The sequence below is a fragment of the Octopus bimaculoides genome, chromosome 3 (assembly GCF_046866305.1).
Source record: "Octopus bimaculoides isolate indiv1 chromosome 3, ASM4686630v1, whole genome shotgun sequence".
Lineage (NCBI taxonomy): Eukaryota > Metazoa > Mollusca > Cephalopoda > Octopoda > Octopodidae > Octopus > Octopus bimaculoides.
The window spans coordinates 67146755-67162072 of record NC_142930.1 but is presented as its reverse complement, the minus strand read 5'-3'; the positions used below and the strand labels follow the sequence as shown (position 1 = coordinate 67162072).

Here is a 15318-nt window from a genome sequence, read left to right as displayed (position 1 = left end):
AAAATAAATTTGTTCCTTTTATATCTGTTTTTCTACAAGAAGACCTGCCCACCACAACAAAATTAAGACCCTAAAACCAATGTGTCACATAAAAAGCATTGGTGTGGGTGCTGGTACCACATAAAAAGCACCCAATACACTCTGTAAAGTGGTCAGTGTTAGGAAGGGCATCAAGTCATAGAGACCAAGCCAAAACAGACTATGAAACTTGGTGTGGCCCCTGGCCTTGCCAGCATGGAAAACGGACATTAAATGTTGATGATCATCATCATCATCATCATCGTTTAACGTCCGCTTTCCATGCTAGCATGGGTTGGACGATTTGACTGAGGACTGGTGAAACCGGATGGCAACACCAGGCTCCAGTCTGATTTGGCAGAGTTTCTACAGCTGGATGCCCTTCCTAACGCCAACCACTCAGAGAGTGTAGTGGGTGCTTTTACGTGTCACCCGCACGAAAACGGCCACGCTCGAAATGGTGTCTTTTATGTGCCACCCGCACAAGCCAGTCCAGGGGCACTGGCAACGATCTCGCTCGAAAATCCTACAGGAGCCAGTCAGGCGGTACTGGCAACGGCCACGATGATGATGAAGGTATTGTTTTATAGCTGGATACCCTTCTTGTTGCTAACCATTATTTGCTTTTCAGGTAAAGGATCTCCTTTACTTTGAAAGCACCCAATACACTCTGTAAAGTGGTCAGTGTTAGGAAGGGCATCAAGTCATAGAGACCAAGCCAAAACAGACTATGAAACTTGGTGTGGCCCCTGGCCTTGCCAGTTCCTGTCATGCCATCTAACCCTTGCCAGCATGGAAAACGGACATTAAATGTTGATGATGATGAAGGTATTGTTTTATAGCTGGATACCCTTCTTGTTGCTAACCCTTATTTGCTTTTCAGGTAAAGGATCTCCTTTACGTTGAAAGCATGAAGCAAGTAGACAATTTGTTAGTTGACAGGAGAAATGGCCACTACACTGCTCATAGCTCATGACTTTCATAGGGTATAAATGTAACACACACACACATGATGTGCTTCTTTCAGTTTCCATCTATGAAATTCACTCACAAGGCTTTAATTGGCTCAGAGCTGTAGTAACAGAGATTTGCTCAAGGTGCTGTGCAAAGTTAATCAGAGATGCCATTTTCATTTCACATATGAATGATTGAATTTAGCTGCTTTAAACAAGCAGAGCCACTCAAACAGTCCATACTAACATCCTATTAAGCCAACACTTTTCATATTAGTATCATAAAGCACTTCTTTTTTTTCTTTTTTCTTTTTAACTCTTTCACTTATTTCAGTCATTGTGGCCATACTAGGTCACTGCCTTGAAGGGTTTAGTCAAATTGACCCCAGTGCTTCATTTCTTTTTCTTTTTAAATCTGGTGCCTATTCTATCAGTTCCATTTGCTGAACCACTAAGTTACAAGTATATAAACAAGCCAACACTGGTTGTCAAGTGGTAGAGGGTGGGGCCAAACACACACACACACATGATGAGATTCTGCACAGTTTCCATCTACCAAATTTACTCCCTAGATATTGGTCAGCATGAGGCTATTGTAAAAGAGACTTGCTCAAGGTGCCATGCAATGGGACTGAACCTGAAGCCATGTGACTACAAAGTGAGCTCCTTAACCATATAACCATGCCTCTAAAATCTTTTTAAAATAATGATCTATTGAAGTTGTTTTTTTATATGCAAATAATTATTTTACATTTTCATTTTCTTAAAATTTTAATATGTAACTAATATGTGTGTGTGTGTGTGTGTATATATATATATATATATATATATATATATATATATATATATACTAGTATTATAACCCGATTTCATTCGGGTCTACTCGGGCCACATTTTAAAGATGAGGAATTTTGCCCTAGAGGCCACGCCTTTCAATTGAGCAAACTCAATGTTGCCATGCAAACTCCCCACCACTTTTAACATAGATGTGCAAATTTTCAGGTCAGTCTGACCACATTTACTAAGACTTTTGCCTGCACAACTGCTTGTGAGACAACGTCCGCCCTTTTCACAAATATATAGTAGGGAGCCTGGTGTAGCCATCCGGTTGCACCAGTCCTCAGTCAAATCGTCCAACCCATGCTAGCATGGAAAGTGGACGTTAAACGATGATGATGATGATATATGCATAAAACTTGTTTGTGTTTTTATGGCTTACTAAAGTTAGGAAGTAGTTAATATTTCTTCTTATTTTTCTTTTTCAGACAGATGCCTAGTCATGCCAGTAGAGAAATTCTTATTATTTTTGGTAGTTTAACCACATGTGATCCTGGAGACATTCTTAATACAATAAAAGTATGTTCTTATTCATTTTACTTTTAGTAAAATTTTAATTCTGTAATACTTTGGTAGAATGTAATCCTGTCTCTCATCACCCCTCTTTAACCATCCCTAATTCTCCTTACAGACTCTTACAACCTCTACTTACCCACACTGTTCTCTCCTCAGAATCACTTTGATATAGTGATTAATTTATTGGTCATTATGTTGAGCAAATGTACTAGGTTCAATTTCAGGCAAGATTTACTTTGCTCATTTATTCTTTGTATGTAAAATTTGACAGTTTAAACATACACTTGCTGTATTGGCTCAGTCATACTGTTTGTGAAGGATTCTGGTTACAAATAGAAAAATGACGAGAATGTTTACAAAATAGGACCATTCTCTACTGAATTATCTTACTGCATTGAATTATTTAAATTTAAGAAATCAATTTGGTAAAGAAAATATTGCCAATTTTTCTCTTGTTTTGGATTTTTTTTTTTTTTTCTCAATCAAATTTTGAACCTTTCAATTCAAATAATGTTTGTTAGTTCCAACTTAACTCTGGAACTTTGTGTATCTGTAAAATTGTAGCACCTATAAGAGTATTTGATGGAAGCTAAGTCCTGACATTTTATAATAAATACATTAAGAAGCTTCCAACAAATATTATAGCATTTATAGGAAATTGGGAAATAATCTAATTAAAATGATGTGTAAATAAAATGAAAAAAGTTGAGGTTAATTGTTGAATGAGTTTAAATATTTTAGAATAAGAATTATTCTTAGAAGGATAAAAAAATGTTTATTTCTAAATTTTCTGTTGATATTTATTGCAGACAGTTAAAGAAAGTTCTATCAGGTGTTCTGTGATTGGATTATCAGCTGAAGTGAGAGTTTGCAGAAGGCTTACTGCAGAAACAAAAGGTAAATCTTGCCAGAAAAAGATAAGCTGAAGATACAACTTGGCTAAAAAAATATAGTTTATTTAGCAATGGTTGATACAAATATTTATATAATTACTGGAATTTATCATCCATTTTATACATCTCATACATTTCATACATGGCTGAAAATTAAAATAAAATTATAATCATGATACATTTACCTGCTGGTAGTTCTATTTTTCATGAAAAACTTTGCATTATTACTATCTTTTATAAATTACAACATACATTAGCAAGATAGTAGTATTTCTAAGCTGGAAAAGCCATCCTAAAAACTATATACATGATAGTAAAACGACACAATTTATCATCAACTTAAATGAAATTATCACAATCTAGAACAAACAAAAAAAAAAAGGATCAACAGTTCTGTCTCTGTCTCTTTTAACTATCTCAAAGTTCATGTGACACAAATATTTTTCCATTTAGGAGACTATCGAATTATCCTGGATGAATCTCATTTTAAGGACTTATTAAATGGACATGTTATACCTCCTCCTGCATCAGTAAGTAATCAAGACATTCATGTACAACTTTTATGTTCCTATTTCATAGAGACACAATGATTCCCTTCTATTATATATATTCATTTAGATTTAGTTATAAATTGTGGCATTTACTAATGTTCTATTACTTTTTGATTATTTAGTGGGATTTAAAATACATCAAGCTATTTTTCCACATTTTTGACCATCACTTTCTTCAATGATTTAATATCACTACAGTCTATGTTTAATATTACAGTAGTATATTGTTTTTTTGTTTTTTTAGTGGATCTTTATCCATCAGGAAAAAGAAAATATTGTAGGGAATATAATATAATTACCTAAGAAAGTATTTGATTGTATATCGATTTCAATTTTTGGCACAAGGTCAACAATTTTGGGGTAGGGGATAAGTTGATTACATTGACTCCAGTGCTCAAATGGTACTTGTTTTATCGACTCTGAAATGATTAAAGGCAAAATCAACCTCAGTGAAATTTGAACTCAGAACATGAAGATAGATGAAATACTGCTAAGCATTTTGCCCAGCATGCTAACGATTCTGCCAGCTTGTTGCCTTTATTTGATTGTATATTAATTACTAAATAATAAACTAGGTATAGGCAACCTTTTTCTGAGAATCAGGCTACAAGAAACATGGTTCATCATCAGGCAGGCTAGACTACTAAAAAATTTTTAATTAATTTTTCATTTAGGCAAGCCATTCAGAAATCCCACCAGTTGCAGTTTGCTCATGAATATAAACAATGAGCATTTATGTTTTTTCAAAAGATTACCATGCCATATATTTCCTTTCATCCTCTGATCTTTTGTGTTTATATTTTTTCAGGGAAACACTGAATCCTCTCTCATCAGAATGGGTAAAACGTTTTATACTTTTTCTCCTTTTTTTGTTGATTCCTCTCAAATTTTAACCCTCTGCCTCCATGCATCATATATGATACACATTTTTCAACCACTAGAGTAACTTCCGGTTTATAAAATGAAAGTTTTATATTACTCAGAACATATGAGACAAAAGCTAATTAAAAGTCTGGAAACAAGCATAGACGGTTAGGGCAAACCTATGAGAATGCCTTGGACAGACAAAGGGTTGATAAGATTTCTCTTTTTTTTTTCATTACAACCCTAAGAATTTTGGCTCAAAATTCTAATTTAGGTCTACCTGTATTCATTGTGTAAGTTGATCTAGTCTGTGATCAATCAGGTGCACATGATATGTATTATTACTGTATTTGAGATCCTTATTCTCAAGTTTGCCAAGTATTCATAGTAAACTTTCAACTTGCTGCCAAATGATAGATATATCTTGTAAATGTGTATTCCCTTTTTATAATAATATTTTCTATACCAAGTAAACAGGAAACTTAACTAAAATGTGGATGTATTGAAGTATTGTTATTGCAACACTCACTATAACAGTTGTTTGTCATGGTAGTTCTGCTTTATGTGGTGTATGATTTTTGCTATGCCTGTTTTTTTTCTTTTAAACTATTTCCTCATATTGGTTATGTTTCTGACACAATGTTTTGAGTGATATTCTCTCTAATACTCTCCAGCTGATTTTCCTGATGAGTCAGCAATTGAACCTGGAACCCTTATTTTACCACCTGCGTTTAAACACTAACTTACCTATTATCCCAGATAATATGAAGACTTTTTTTCTCACAAAGCTAATAGCTGTACATGATTACATAAACAGTTATTTATATATTGTAAACAGTAAACACAATTTTATATCATTAAGATTGTACAGTTACATTGTATTATTCTATAGGTTTCCCACATCATCAACAGTCTATGGACAAAGATAAAGAAGACAGACCGTCAATGTGTATGTGGTAAGTAAACAGTGTATTTAGCTTGTTTGTTTCAGTATACCTTAAGTTTACATTTCTATTCACTATTTACAACACTTCTTAATCTTGAGTTATCAAGAGAGCTTTTATACTATTGCTCTACCTGCTGGAAGTAGCCAGGTCTTCACATCAGGCTCTGTGGTCTTAAAAGAATGACAGCATGTTGGATAATGTAGTCCTAAGTATTATCTCTGGCAAAAATCAATGGGGGTCATAGCTAAAACACCTTTGGTTATAGATCTGTTCAATTAAACAACTTGACCTTATCCAAATGCTGATATCTATTCTTCACATTATCGTTCTTCTCCAGCATTGTTTTACAATAAATTTACTGTTAGAATTTCTTGAAAAATTGTGCTGTAACAATACATATTCTCATGACATAAAATACAAAGTAAACTTACCATGAAGAGACATAACTTATACAAAACCAAGTGCTATAAGGCTATAAGGGTTTTCTTTTGGGGTTTTTTTCAGTACACGGGCTCTGTTCATTCCTCTCTGATATATACACGGACACACAGATACACGTACATGTATGCATGCATACTTACATAGATACAGCTGCAGGCATGGCTATCTATTTAAAAAGTTTTCTACACAGCCATGTGGTTTCATGTTCAGTTCCATTGTGTGACACCTTGGTTATGTTTTACTATAGCACCCAGTTGACTAAAGATTTGTGAGCGGATTTGGTAGACAGAAACTGAAAGAATCCTTTATACATATAATGTAATGGGGTGTCAGTCTGATGTTGGAAGAACAGTGAAAACTCAGGATATGTTTCAGTATTATTAGATCTCATCATTAAAATATAGCCTTCTCCAGATTCTTTCTCCTCATTATGAAAATAATTTTAATTTAGATATTTTGACCCACACTATTAATTATGTTAGCATGGACATTACCATTTTGTTTTCCCAAAGAACAGATCCCTACATATTTTTATGTAGCCCTTATTTCAAGTTACCACCCAGTTCAGGGTTTATTTACAATAAAGTTGTGTGTCTCAAGTCATTTTATGTTGAGTACAAGATTATGCGTTTCACTTTTGTTAAGTGGGCTCTTATCAAAACATGCTCAGGGCTGTCACCATTCTGTCAAGGACAAAGTCACTCCTTGTAGCATTGCTCACTTTCTTGTTTTAATTAATTTACGCACAATTTATAATTTCAGAAGTTACCTTCTCATTATTGTGCTACACATATAAAGCCAGTGGGGCTTCAACAAGTTTTTATACCCCCTCTTCAACTTCATTCTTGGGCTATCTATGTGTATTTTATATGAACATACATGTACATCATCATCGTTTAATGTCTGTTTTCCATACTCGCATGAGTTGGACAGCTTGCTAGGAACTGGTATGGTTAGGGTCTGCATCAAGTTCCATAGTCTGTTTTGGCTTGGTTTCTATGGCTGGATGCCCTTCCTAATGCCAACCACTCTACAGAGTGTACTGAGTGCTTTTTACATGGCACCAGCACCTACACCCACACTTTTTATGTGGCACCTTGGTTTTAGGAGCTCAATTCTGTTGTGGACAGGTCTTCTCAAGTATAGCAGTGTGCCACATACCTTAGTTCTCTGTCATCTTCATGAGGTTCAACGTTTTGAGATCAGCCTTCAAAATTTTGTCCCATGTCTTCTTGGGTACACAAGCATAAATTAGATAGTGGATCCATTTTAATAACTGAGAGACCCCCACTCTGTTGAAATTCTTGCTACACTCATGTACTCAGTATATTTATATAAATTTTACTATTTAATGCAAGGTTTTAATGATAAGACAACCCAGAGATGATGATGATGATGAGTGCACTGCTTGAGTTTATATGAGGGTAGGGTATACCACTATTTAGGAAGTTGCAGGAATTAGAAGCAGTAGTAATAACAGTGGAAAGAAGTACCACTAGACATTAGGTCAAGAATTATATAGTGTTGTTAATTAAGAGCTTGCTTAATATGTGGGGAGCTTGTTTGGGGATACCAGTTAGAATGTGTTTAAGGATACTGGTTAGAATGTGTGTTGAAACCCATTCCAGATATGTAAACAACATTTACCAACTACACAAAGTGTGTTCTTACAAACTCGAGTTAATTCTTTTCATTTGTCTTAATCTCAGTAGTGCTGATGGCAGTACCATGTCCATTATTTTTACAACTTAATTTGCGAACAAATCCACGTTTTTGCTGGTGCCACATGAAAAGCACTTGGTCCACTCTGTAAGGTGGCTTGGCATTAGGAAGGGCATCCAGCCAAAAAAATCATGCCAAGACAGACAGTGAAGCTTGGTGTATTCTTCTAGTTAGCCAGCTCCTGTCAGACCATCCAACCCATGCCAGCATGGAAAACAGACGTTAAATGATGATGTCTTAGTCACATCTTTGATCTGATAGTGTTATCTCACAAAACTTTCTAGACATAAAATCTATTAGTCCTTCTCTACAGACTTTAATAGTTTCATAGCCATCAACTTTTAAATACATTTGTTTTCTTTCTTTAATTATATTTTTGGTATGATTTTGTCTGAGAAACAAAGAGAGTACCAATGACACCTTTCCAAGGTCTCCAAGAGTGAACCAAAGATATGACCTGAAAGCTTACAACAGTCTATGCTCTTCTTAAATCAGCCAAGAGCCAGTTAGTGGTGTTAAATTGAGCAACAAATTTATTCCTGAATTACTGCTTGTCGTCATTGAATTGCTATATTGCTCTTAAGAATTAAATTTCAAGAATCAGCTGAAAAAGTAGGTTAACAAGTGAGATAGAAAACACAAACATTACAATTTTAATTCTTTACTGCATATGGTATAATACTACGAGTACATTAAATCATTTTCTGTATGAATTCTGTTGTTGTGCCCATGTCAGCCCTGATTCAGCAGATACATGATCAAAGTCATTCCAATTATTTTCATTACTCCTGACATTTTTATTGATTTATTTTTCAGGCATAATGTATCTAGAAGTATTACTCTAATGAGTTCTTTCTTTAAGGTGCTAGGATGTAATCTGTGGGAGATATGGCTTCTTTTGGAACTGGTTAAGTGACTGTGTAAATAGATTTGATATTGGCTTGACATAGATTTGATTGTTTATATATGTGAATTATTTGATATTTCTTTTCTTCCTTTAGCCACCTTGATGATAAAACATCTCAAAACTTCAGTAGTGGTGGTTATTTTTGTCCACAGTGCAGAAGTAAATATTGTGAACTTCCTGTTGAATGCAAAGCTTGTGGTCAGTATAATTTAGATTTTTACCAAAAACTGGGACAAAATTGTGAAATTTTCTCTCAGAATTCTGAATCAAATTAAATACTAATTAACAATGCACGTATTCCTATTATTGTCCTGACATCCCAAGTTAAAATTCTATCTGAGATGAATGATTTTCTTTTTGATCATGAAATTCAAGAAATTTTAAAATCCAAGTAATTTTCTGAAAAACAGAAAAAAATGTTAATAGTTGTGATGATGATGTTCTTCATATAATTTGAATTTTTTGTTTCTTTCAAAGTGCCAAGTGAAAACTTAATTCAGACCAAATGAAAATTGATACTCATTAGTTTTTTTACAATGGCATATTACAATCATAATCATTTGTTTCTTTAATGTAATTAGGATATCACCATATATTAAGATATTCTTTTTAACATATATATTTTCAGCTTTAACTTTAGTGTCAGCCCCTCATTTGGCTCGTTCATACCATCACTTATTTCCACTTGCTAATTTTAAGGAAGTAGTAGCAACAGAAGCTGTCAGTGATAAACCTCAGTAAGTTTATTATTATCATAATTATTATCTCTTTATCACAGGTTTTGTTGAAGTTCCTGGAGTCTTGCATGCATAGCGGGCTTACTACCTACAGTCTACGGTACCATGCTATTTGTTCTTTTCAGCAATTTAATACTTTCCTGATTATTCTGGCTGTGCCAAGGAGGCAAGCCTTTTGTGACAGTTCTACTGGGCACTCTATTCTAATTTCCTTTATATTCCTCTTGATGCCTTCTAATACTGTTCCCAAGGACCCAACAATAATTGGCACTGTTATTATTATTATCATTAAGGCAGCCAGCTGGCAGAATCATTAGCATGCTGGGTGAAATACTTAGCTGCATTTCATCCATCTTCACATTCTGAGTTCAAATTCTGCTGGGGTCAGCTTCGCCCCTCATCCTTTTGGGGCTGATAAAATGTATTGGGGTCAATTTAATCAGCTTCCCCTTCCCCTCAAGGCTGCTGGCCTTGTGCCAAAATTTGAACCGTTATTATTATCATTGGCTCTAAAGTGTACATGTTTGTTCTTTTGCTCTGAAGCTACACTATATTTATAGCATTAACAAATGAAATTCTCTTTGGAGTATTTGCTAAAAAGGATTATATTGCTCTGACAAAAGCTTACTATCAAAATGATAGTTTATTTTTATAGATCTTTTCATATTTAAGTGCACGACTTGTTCACTTTCAATATGGCCACCAATTGTAAATACACAATAGGACAAAACCTTGCAACTGCTAACAAGGAAAACACACAAACAACAAAATACATGAATGAAAAAAGGAAGTAAAAAAAGGGAACATATAAATGAACAATTAATTGATAAAGATATTTTAAATAGTCTAAAAAGGAAATTTGAAGACAGTTCTGACATTTGACTTTAAATTGGCCATACAGTATCTGTGTTAAAGCTAATCTTGTCTTCAATGAGAAACAGAACAAACGAATGCTTTAGACTTAAGACTGTTCCAAAGAAGAATACTTGAAAAAATTTTGTATGATTAAACATTGTTTCTTTGTTACATGATTTTTTCCAACAGAGATTGTGCTTTAGAAAAGATAGCACTGGACTAAATCTACCCTGATGACAGAAATTACAATTTCGGAAGAAATCTTCTCAACTGAAAATGAAAACAATTTGCTGCACTTTGAAAACCAAAGACTCATCCAAAATGCAGGCTGAAATTGTTGGACATGCTTCCACCCATACATTTGTGTCTCAATACAGGGGACTAAAAAATACAAGAGTGATGATGAGAGACACTGGAATTGATGTATATATGTGGTTGACCATCACTTTATATTGCAGTTTAGGCAAGAAGTTTAAAGAGAGTTAAAAAGAGGCAACATGTGGTCAGTGCAGTGTCAAAATGGATTTGTAAGTTCTAATGACTGCCTATGACCACACAGCCTTACCAGGACTGGCTAGTTGAGGGTGTCAAGACAAGACATGAGATTGACGATAAAGAGCACAAGGCTTAGCTGCTATATTTGCTGTAGTAAAAATCACTTCAAAGCGTTTTGCCCTGAAGAATTTGAAAGACTGGACAAGAAAAGAAAGTAATAGACCTGCCAGGGGAACAGCAAGGGCATTAAATACATTTCCAGAGTGTCATCAATCAAAATTCTGGGAATGGCAAAAGAAATTTTTTTATGCCAAATTTTCAAAACAAGCCAACAAATAGCTGCATGAAGTACCACTTCATCATGTGAAGAAGAAAAAGTAATGGTTACTGAGAGAAAGTTAATAACTGTTGAAGAAAGCATTGAAGTGGGAAAAAAATATAAGAGGAAATCTTGAAAAGAAAAGGAAAGTCAACATGAAACAACTGTTACAAAACAACAATGCTGACCCTTCTCTGGAAATAACATGGAAGATGGAGAGGAGAGTATGATGTATAAACAAGGAGAGAGAAACACAAACGCATATATCTTCAACAAGCTTCTTTTCAGTTTCCATTCACCAAATTCATTTACAAAGCTTTGATTGGCATAGGGATATAATTGGAGACATTTGCTCTTGGTGTCATGCAGTGAAATTGAACCTGAAACCATCTGGTTGCAAAGTGAACTTCTTAACCTCACAGCCATGTTCATGGATTAAAATACAGAAAGTTATCTAAATTTCACTATTCACTAACATTTTTTGCACCATATAGAATAGTAATCTCCCTGTGTATAGTCTGACATCCACATACCTTAACATGTAAATATCACTTCATAAAGGTACCTCTATGTGGTTACTCTAGTCTGCTCAATATAATTTCCTTTTAAAAGTCTCTCTTATTATGTCTATCAATATCCTTGTTATTGTTGGGAGTTTTTGCTTCTACTCCTATTGTTGGTATAGATTGGATCATTTCTAAAGGATTTCATCTTTATTTTTACTCACTATCATTTCTCAGCTTTTCTGTAAGTTTTAGTTGTTTCATATCCATTGCCAGCTACTTGCTTTCCTCTTTATATAAAGTACTCTTTGGGAATATTTAAGATTTAAAATTCATTTATAACTTTCCATTTGCTTTAATGTTTGTTTCAGATTTTGCTATGGTTGTCAGATTTCTTTGAAAGAAAAAAATGTGAGTAAACCTGCTTAAATATTTTCCTGTTCTTTTCTCTATTCCATGCTTGCACTCACTTATACTTTTTATCATTAACCTCTTATTAAGAAGCACTGTGTCACTGTTTTTTTCTTCCACTATTACAACAGCTTCTTTTCATAACTTGCTAATTCTCTGTCATTATCTACTAAACACGTTTGCCTCTCCTCTTATCAGTTTCATTTGATCTTACCTTCCAAATCCTTCACAAACACTTTACTCAATTATTCTGTCCCCTTTTTAGCTTATGTTTTCTTGCCACCCGCTAATATAAAAAGAATAAAGACACCCATCCCTGGTCATGAATGACTATGGGGTTGCACCTAGAATGTTACCCACCAAGGTACAAGTCTAGGCAAGGTTGTTTATGAAAGACCAACAGTCACCCATGCATACCAGCCTCCGCTCACTACACCTCTGATGTTATCCAAGGGAAAAGCAAAGGTTGATGCAGCTTCGCATCAGTAATGTCGCAACTCATTTCTACAGCTGAGTGAACTGGAGCAATGTGAAATAAAGTATCTTGCTCAAGAACACAACACACAGCCTGTCCAAGAATCGAACTCACTACCTCATGATTATGAGCCCAACACTCGAACCACTGAGCCATACACATTCAACCACTAATATACACCAATTGAAATTGAATAGACAGGCTTAAAGAAGTTTACTACCCTTCCCTCTGAAACTAACAAATTATAAAAAGCATTATTACCATACACTTATTCTACTGATGCTCATTTTATTATTTTACAGAATAAGTCCCCTATCACTAACATCTAAATTATTCCTAAAAATTTAATAACACTGTTAGAATGTTCATATGTACATACTAGAGCAGTTACATATATATTCTCTTACACTTGTGTATGATAACGTAACATACCTCACTCATCGAGCAATTGTGTTAAGACTCTGTTTGGAAACATATAAGTCTAATTACCTCAGTTTGCCTGGGTGACAAGAAATTCCATTCCGACTTTACAGTTGAGTGGTTAACAGTGGTGGGGGTTACATTCAAGCTATAATCCATCAGTATAAAAATGTTTCAAATGTAAAACTTCACAGGAAAACTATTCCATTCAAGCTAGCTGAAGAAAATGAATAGATATATGATCATCTCTTAATGTCCATTTTCCATGCTGGCATGGGTTGGATGGTCTGACCAGAGCTGCACCAGGTTCCAGTCTGATTTGGCTTGGTTTCTATGGTTGGCTGCCTTTCCTAACACCAACCACTTTACATTGTATAATGGGTGCTTTTAATGTGGTAGTGACATGAGTGCTTTTACGTGGTACCAGCACAAGTACTTTTTACAAGGCACTGGCACAGGACTCTTGCAGGCTAATCCTCTTCATCAGTGGGAGCAGCTTTAACACTTTTACTATGAAGGATGGGTCTTCTCAAGTACAGCAAGGTGCCAGATATCTCAGTCCTTTATCATTTCCTCCAAAAGGTTCAGTGTCATGAGATCACCCTTCAGTACTTCCATGCTGGTATTTCTGTCATTTATGTCTCCCCTGACCATCTTCTGTCACATTGTGTTGAGTGAACAAACATATCATTGAGTAGCAAAGACTTTTTAATATTACTAGGTACAAGCAATCTTACTAGTACTAATGCCATGATAAAATACTCCCAGTACACTCTGTAAAGTGGTTGGTAAATGAGCAGAAACAGTATCATCTTGAGAGGATCCTTTAGTTTTGTTGGTGATCTGACAAACTTTTTAGTATTGGTGCCATAAGAAAATGCACTCTATAAAATGGTTTCAACAGGAAACCATAGAAATCAAGCCAAAAATGAAATGTATTTGGACAACACAGTCTTTTGCCTCTTGTACAAGAGCATTAACTTGGAACTAGCTTGGACCATAATGATCCCTCCAGTCCATGCCAGCATGAATAGAGGATGTAAAGTGAGATGAAGGATGGTGTGTGTGTGATTTATGTACACTGTATGATTTACATTATTTTTTGTACCTTTTTTAGATATATATTTGTACCAAATGTGACCAGAACTTTTGTATAGATTGTGACTTGTTTGCTCATGAAACCTTACACTGTTGTCCTGGCTGTTCCTCATCACGTTCAACCCAACAGATAGGATTAATGGAATCTTTCACATAATCTATTTCATTGCAAACATCCATATCAGTGAATAAACTGTGAAATCTATTTTTATAATAGTCTCTTCTTGTTATTGTTTTCCATTCTTGCAAGTATTGAAATTTTGGTGGAGCAATCCAAACCATGTTAAATGATTGTAAAAACAGATCATTCATCATTTCATACATAAAGGAAGAGAAATATATTCAGTTTCATGTTGCCTCTGTGTGTAAGAGGGGATTGTTGAACTACTTTTGCACAGCAGTCCCATAATGTTGGCTAGATGATGTATCTTTTCCTTTTAATTATTTCAGCCATACTGAGACACTACTATGAAAGATTTTAGTTAAGCAAATTGACTCCAGCACTTTTTTCCTATTTTTTTCTTTTTAGAGAAGTTTTGGTACTATCAGTCTCTTTCACTGAATCACTAAGTTACATGGATGTAAACAAACCAACACCAGTTGTCAAGTGATGGGGAGGGTGACAAACACACACACATATAAAATATAATTAAGATTTGTTTGAGTTAGGTACTTAAATTAAGGCACCTTGCTAGATCAATCTAATTTACACTACATTTATGAAAAATCTTAATATTTCTCTTATATCTTATCAAAATTTTAAGTGTAACTTCTAGCCTTCATCTATATATTTAATTATATTTTGCTTAACATTATAAATATGCCAAGTTACAATGTGCTCCTTTCCTTATTCTCTGAACTTATCTTCCACCCCTAATTTCTAATACATATTCCTTTAGTTTTTCATTACCTTCCCCTTTAAAATGACAATCAAAATAAGTATCATTAGTTCTTATCCTTCTTTCTTCCAATTATCACCCCTTCCCCATCAGGCATTCCCCTTTTTTACCACCCCAAGCCTTACCTTTTGTTGTAGAAAAGCTGGATATAATGTTCCAGTACTTAGATAGTCTAGTAGGTTGTCATGATATTAATTAATTTATCACCTTTGTCTAGAATACAGCTACAACTCCTAAAAGATTTAATTTTGGATGATTGAAGACTACATTCCCCCTATTGTCTTCAAAGTGTAGGTAACTAGGTCACTACTCTCAATTATTCCTCCCCACCCCCATAACTTCTACTAACCACTAAATTCTAGTAGCTTTGACACTACGTAGACTATTTTCTAAACTCATTCTGCCAAAGATATACCAGCAGAATCAATGTAAATATTTGAGCTCTGCTGGTGATACA

General features: G+C 34.6%; 1 protein-coding gene across 4 annotated transcripts in view; it reads left to right on the top strand.

The window, feature by feature from the left end:
• Positions 1-14181, top strand: part of LOC106875921 (general transcription factor IIH subunit 2) — a 29472-nt gene extending 15291 nt beyond the window's left edge. For all 4 annotated transcript variants that reach the window (XM_089349165.1, XM_014924236.3, XM_089349166.1 and 1 more), the window contains 9 exons: positions 2237-2327; positions 3134-3221; positions 3671-3747; positions 4577-4607; positions 5525-5588; positions 8744-8847; positions 9278-9386; positions 11930-11969; positions 13982-14181. In XM_089349165.1, the coding sequence (XP_089205291.1) occupies positions 2237-2327; positions 3134-3221; positions 3671-3747; positions 4577-4607; positions 5525-5588; positions 8744-8847; positions 9278-9386; positions 11930-11969; positions 13982-14119 (742 nt within the window). In that variant the 3' untranslated portion in view covers positions 14120-14181. The remainder of the gene's footprint in view (positions 1-2236; positions 2328-3133; positions 3222-3670; positions 3748-4576; positions 4608-5524; positions 5589-8743; positions 8848-9277; positions 9387-11929; positions 11970-13981) is intronic.
• The last annotated feature ends 1137 nt before the right edge of the window (positions 14182-15318 follow it).